The sequence below is a fragment of the Lasiosphaeria miniovina genome, assembly GCF_030549165.1.
Source record: "Lasiosphaeria miniovina strain SMH2392-1A chromosome Unknown B0T26scaffold_6, whole genome shotgun sequence".
NCBI classification, from domain to species: Eukaryota; Fungi; Ascomycota; class Sordariomycetes; order Sordariales; family Lasiosphaeriaceae; genus Lasiosphaeria; species Lasiosphaeria miniovina.
In genome coordinates this window covers 1,167,178-1,173,503 of record NW_026848225.1, presented here as the reverse complement: position 1 = coordinate 1,173,503, position 6,326 = coordinate 1,167,178, and the positions used below count along the sequence as shown (strand labels likewise).

At 51.0% G+C, this 6,326-nt stretch overlaps 1 protein-coding gene across 1 annotated transcript; it reads left to right on the top strand.

Annotated features, from left to right (window-relative positions):
- Positions 1 to 4,423: 4,423 nt before the first annotated feature.
- On the top strand, positions 4,424 to 5,293 carry B0T26DRAFT_754545 (uncharacterized protein; the record flags this gene model as incomplete). Its single annotated transcript, XM_060445836.1, has 3 exons — positions 4,424 to 4,643; positions 4,705 to 4,836; positions 4,896 to 5,293. 3 exons carry the CDS (start codon positions 4,424 to 4,426, stop codon positions 5,291 to 5,293), a joined length of 750 nt encoding a protein of 249 aa, XP_060292617.1.
- Between the last annotated feature and the right edge of the window lie 1,033 nt (positions 5,294 to 6,326).

Below are 6,326 nucleotides of genomic sequence, written 5' to 3'. Positions count from 1 at the left end.
TTTTATCCTGCCCCCAAGCCACCCCGTTGCTATTGGGGGGGCTATGTTTGGTACGATTTCTCTGCCCCGATGGGGCCACTTCGATTTCCCAACAGCTCTCAGGTGCTTGGGTGCCGGGTGGCAAATGTGTCACGTCCTGATTGACGAGCAAGGGCGCATGGTGGGTTGCAATTTTCCCGTCAGAATCTTGGAGGGCGGTCGTTAGCCAAGCAAGCTGCTCGCCACACTCTGCAATTGAGCGGCGAGGACCGGCAACTTCAACGACAAGCGTAGAGCTCTTGAGTACAGCCTTGATCTCCGTTTTGTCCCGAAGAAAAGCTATTCGAGTTAGCAACTCTACTTCGGGACGTTACTTAATTCTCGGTAGGCTGGTGAGACTCTTAATTACCTGAGGCAAAACTGTAATATTTTCTGCAAAATGCTTTGAGGAGCTCGGGCAGAACTTTAAAAAACAAGGCTCGGTTGCCTTGGTCGACATATTGTTGAACCTTGCAATAGATGGCATTGTACATTTCAGAGATGGATTGCTGGGCCGCGCTTGGGATCGACACAGTTGCCGCTGAAATGGCCGTCCTGGCATCTTCGTTGTCTAAATGCAGGTTCTGACTTTCTGGTACCGTGTGGTCCGGATTGCCGAGGGCCATGTTGCAGGCCAGAGGTGGTGCAGACTCGTAGCCCGAATCCGTAAATCTCCCTTCGCAGAGTAGGCCGAGTACATCGGATTTACCCGCCGTCGGACCTGGGCTATGGCTGCGGAGGAGGGCGTAATCGCCTCTCCAGGCATCGGTTGGGCTCGGAGGTGGAGGTGCTGGAGATCGGTATGAGTCGTATGACGTATTAGCCGGCCTGTCTCGGGATCAATATCCGGACTGCTTGCCGGGCTGCAATCACTCTTTACTCCATCTTGCACCCTCTCCACCAAGTGTTCATGGCGCTTGCGGCAGGCGTTGCCCGTCTTGCTTGAGAACCCTTCCTGCTGGATTTGATTCTAGTCCTTGCCGATGGCTCGTAAGGCCAGGAGCTTAAAATCATCGACTCCTGTCCAGGCACCAGAGCTCGGGCGATGCTGGTGGGGTGTAGGTGCCGTGTGTGCCTTGACTCGTCAATTCGAATCCGCAGGTCCGTCTTTGTTCACATTTAGTGGATTTGATACTGTTGGAACAACGCGCTAACCCCTTAGGTACATGATACCTTAACCGCTTTGACCTGAAACAAGTACACGGAATTACAACTTTACTTCAGCTAGGATTCTCTATATCTAATATGCCCTATTAGAGTAGTTTTTCCTTATAACCTATTAGGTAGTCGTCTATAGCTTTAATAGACCGCGTCATAGCCCTCCGGGCTGCATACGCGTATTGAAAAAAAGAAAAAAGAAAAAAAAACAACGCGCTAGTCAGCCACAGATGTGGCGGTGTGGAGGCGCAAGCAGCCACATGTGGCTGTGGAGGCGCAGGGGTGCAGGGCCACCGAACCTAAATAAGTGGCCGTAGGCCACTTCCACCTTCCTTCTTAGATCTACATAGACACCAACAACCAACACTTGAACCACCAGTTTTCGGCGTACAGCTACGCCCTGTTACTTCCAGTACCGGTACCTGGTGGTTCCAACAGATACATTTGGAGGACTTTTCTCTGACCACGGTCGTGGATATTTGTGTTCTCCGTCGGGGCAAAATGGGTAGATCTAGTCCGGCGAGTCGTGGACTAGCCCGTGGCGGATATTTCGTTTTTGTGCTTGAATCCCTTTCCGCCTTCCCTCCCGGCATCTCGGCTGAGCGTTGAAGAACCAACAAGGACAGCTCCCTACGAGAAACTAAGTTGGCTATCTAGGTAATTATCCAAAGTTCAATCACATAAACAAGGATTGCAGCTTACTTTAAACCAGGTTCGATTAGCAACCGCCATGCTCTCAGGGTCAGGCTAATGTGAACGCGCACGTCGTCCGGGTCGTAAATATCAAATCTCATCGTCGCCAGTTGGTTTCTTCACACTTTCCTCCTTCGTCACCAAGAGTTAATTTAATTGTGTCACTGTGGCCACAAAAAAGCGCATGGGACATGCAGATCGCCAAACGGAACGTTCATTTTCGCATTTGGGTGGCAATTGAAGTCGTCCAACGGGCAATTGACGATGTCAAGAAAACAGGCAAAAATCTCAGGCTGCAGATTGCAGCCCAGTTCGCACAGCACAGCTCAGCCCATCGCGCAGCTCAGCCCATTGCGCAGCTGTGCCATTGCATTCCATTGGCCCGGCAGATACCGGCACGCATCGCTCGCTGGCCTTCTCATGGCCCAATTGCAATGACGCGAAGAGACTGACGAGCTAAGGCATAAGCCACCATGGCCAGCTCAAGTAGGTAAGGTAGTTTTCATGTCGCGGATCAATGTTGTCGCCAAAACCTCTCCTCGATACTCGAGTCTTTGTCCATCTCGTTAGAAACTGTACCTTTGTAACGATAACGAATGCAGTAGTAGTATCTGGCGGCTCAACTTGCATCACATCGTTTGCATCACATCGTTTGAATCATCATTCATAAAGCATTCGAGGTTCGTCATGAATGACCAGTGGTGCGCTTAGCACTCTCGGCCCGTGGTATTAGCGAGTGGCCAGCTCGCAGCTGTCTACCATCCCGCCACCGAACTCGACGCCACCCGGATTCTCACATTATCAGCCGTTGGAATCCCCAGCCGTCCGATCGCAGCCCCTGAACACAAAATTGTGTCCAGTTGTTTCGAGTAACTCTTTCTTTGGAGGGCGTCCAACAATAAACCCGTGCCCTCATCGCTCTTCAGCTTCCCAACATACTTCAGCGTAAGCTTCATATCGTCATACAGCCTTACGAGTGAGTGCTGCTCTGTGACTGATTATCGTCAGGCAAGGTTAGCCCCCTGAGGTCGAGTCGATCAAGCACAATCAGGAGAAGGCATGCATCTCTGGATCAGCGACTAGATGGATGGACTCACAGTTGTATTCAACCGCACCTCCCAACGCCTTCTGGACTTCTTGGTAGAACCCCACCCTCTTCGCCATGTGGCCGAGGATCTGAACCAGGGAGCCATGAAAAATAGTCTGCCCTTGGAGCCAACTCCGTTTATCGAGTTTTTTTCTCGACTCTGTAACAAGAGCTGCAATAGCCTCTAGGCTCTCTGCGACACCTGTTACTGACTCTTTGGACACCTGAGAACTTATCGACGTCCTGGAGGCTCTCGAGAGCTTTGAGCCCCGCGAGCTTGGCCTTGATACTCCTCCAGCCGAGGTCCGAGATGATGTCCGCTTCAAACCTCGACCTGAGGATTGCTTTGTAGAGTCATTCAACAGATTGATTGAGTATGTCGTGAGGGGTGGGTTCTTCGTCAAGCGACTTCCCGAAGGGCTTGTTACGCGATTTCCTGAATAGTTTGACCCTCGCCTGTGGATTGAAATGGAGGGCGTATACCTTTTTGATGAAGAGGGTGGTGCTGAGGATGGACGGCCAAGTGGTGTTTGTGGTGTTTGTGGTGTTTGTGGTGTTTGTGGTGTTTGTGGTGGTGTTGGTGTTTGTGGTGTTTGTGGTGTTTGTGGCGGTGTTGGTGTTGGTGGTGTTGGTGGTGGTGGTGGTGGTAGTGTTGGTGATGGTGGTAGTGTTGTTGTTTTCAGCGACATTGGTGTTGCTAGTGAGGGGGTCGCATGCGCACGTAGTGAGGTTCCTTTTGGTGGTACTATGTACTGCTGCCACAGTTGGCCTGCTTCCGATATCCCCTTTCCCTTGTCGTCATTAGCATGGTGGGCGCTTCGCAGGTCTCCTCGGCGAGGCCTTGGTGCGGAGGTGTGGCGTAATTGACCCTGCGAAGATTGATTCGGGGCAGATGGCACGCGGCTTCGCTTTTGGGCGATGGATTTTAGTTGCTCGTAGGCGCCTCGAAGGCTCCATTGTCTTTTTGTTTGGGTCATCACTCCCTCGGAATTCAGGCGTCTCGTTGATATCAAATGAGTAAATAATTATTGTGAAGTCCAGGAACCGGGACACCATGATGCAGGGCTTTATGCCTGTACATGTACCGAAGGAGGTTGAGAACCTCAGGTATTAGTATTTGGTGAGCATCCCATTGCCTCTGTGGCATTTGAAGCCCGCAAGGCGAAGCAGAGCACTTGGGCAGCCCGTCGTGTCGTGGGAACCCGCATCCATCCAATAGCATCCATCACACCCGCCAGGCTCGAGCTGCTTCTCCAGCACTGCCGCCACCGCCGCGCAGGCAGCTACAGTGCTTCGCCACTAACTAGGCCAATATTCATTGCCAAGATGCCTTCTGCGCACAGCCCCCGCACGAATCGCTTGCGTTTCTTCCATTGCTTTCGAACAGCTTTTCTTACAACTATCCTCATCATCCCCATCGCGCAACAAAAACCCTGCCGCTGTCATCAACTGCGAACTGACTAGACCATGGAGGAAGCTCCTAGAAATGACGACAACCTCATCCAATATGTTTGTCGATCGCTCGAAGAGGAAGAGGAGTTTCACTTCCTCCGGTTCGAGTTTCTTCAGCGCCTCAACATTACACAGTACACGGTCAAGTTGTCGCAAATGAAAAGTCGGATTCAGCGAGACGGCAAAGTCGAGCAGGATCAGTTGGACGACTTGAGCGAGACGCTCGGAAATTATGGTAACCCAAACTGTGCAGTCCACGTCACAGGATGGTTCTCAGCTAATGTAGATATCTCAAGCAACTGCGGTTCGCAACTACGAAGAACTACGGCAGCACAAGGCTCTAGACAAAGCACAGACTCGAACTCGAAAGCTCCTTCTGCAGCGCTTCTTCCAGTCTTCTGATGACTACGGCGACCCATTCCAATCCCGTACGTAATTACCACAGCCAATTCCACACTCACAGCGTCCCGCAACTAACAAGCCTCAGACTACTGCTGGTTCAAAGAATCTCAGGAACGGATCGATCCCCTCCGAAGAATGTTCATGAGCAAACTTCCCCCTCGCCTCGCCTTCTCCACACACGAGAAGGAGGAACGAAAAAAGGAGTACACGGAAGGCCAAAAACCAAAGGAGGTCTCCGGCGCTGTGGACCGCGTCGTCCGTCTCATCATCGCCCTGATAGGGGGGACCTTCTTGGTTGCACCAATGCTTATCATGAGCATTAAGCCTTCGCAGAACAAGAGTCTCATAACGGTGTCGTCCGCTGTGCTTATCTTTGCGTTCGCTGTGTCTCTCGTGGTTAGGGTGTCCAATATCGAGACGCTGGTCTCTACAGCCACATATGCCGCAGTGTTGGTGGTATTTGTCGGTACCACGACTGCATAGGCGGCGGAGAAAAGGGCTACAGTGTCCTTCTTGTTGCCGTTGTGACAGGTTAAAATAACATCTTTAACGAAGACACGAAGTCCATAAAGAACTCGCGGTCGTAAGCCATCCTACCTTGGATACCTAATTCCAATAGCCTAGAGTTAATTAATTGGAATCACAAGCCGAGAAAAGCGACAGTGACTGGCAAAGGCGCTTCGACGAGTTGATCGACGAAATTCCAACGTTAAAACTCGGCACCAATGCTTCTAGCTTGGCAATGCAAAATCAGGTTACAAGAATTAATTGCCGAATTCATGTCGCAAAGTCAAGTTCACATCCAACCTCGCTAGACTTTTATGTGTTGCCAGAATCACTCCACCAAACATCAGCCAGCCCCATCCCATGCAATTAATCAGAACCCTATTTTTCTCGGTTGAAACTATCTATTTTGCCGAAGACGGACACGGCCAAGATCTACCTGTACATTCACGGGTCGAAGCCGAACTAAGCGTTACGCGCACCTTGACAAATACCACCGACCGTATTCCCACACTTGGATCCCGAACCCGGGGGAAATTGTGAAGAGCAATGCCGATCCCGCCGATCCCGCCGATCAGCGACGAATTGGGCGGAACTACCGATTGACGCGATCGCGATTAGACCCATGACCCCAACCGCGCCGATCGCGAGGGGCAAGCGGATTAACAGGCTCTACGACAGGTTCACATGCAAGACATGGCATGGAAGGTAAGGATGTTTAAGTGCTGATGCTTACCGAGCTACTTGTCTCTTTGCGCTTTGACAATACACTATCGGAAGTTTCGGAACAAAAGTTCTTTAGCGGTAGAGGACAATATCATCTTTCGGGGTAGAGGACAATATCAAGAATTGGCAGATACGTAGAGTTTCATTACTCAATTATTCAATTGGGGCACCTATTTACACAGGATTGGAATTCAGATAAGGACAAGAGCGCTTCAGCAAATGAGTGTGGGCGTCTCAAAGTTCAAGCAGACTCTACGTAATCAGGTATGCAAATCTAACCACGCGC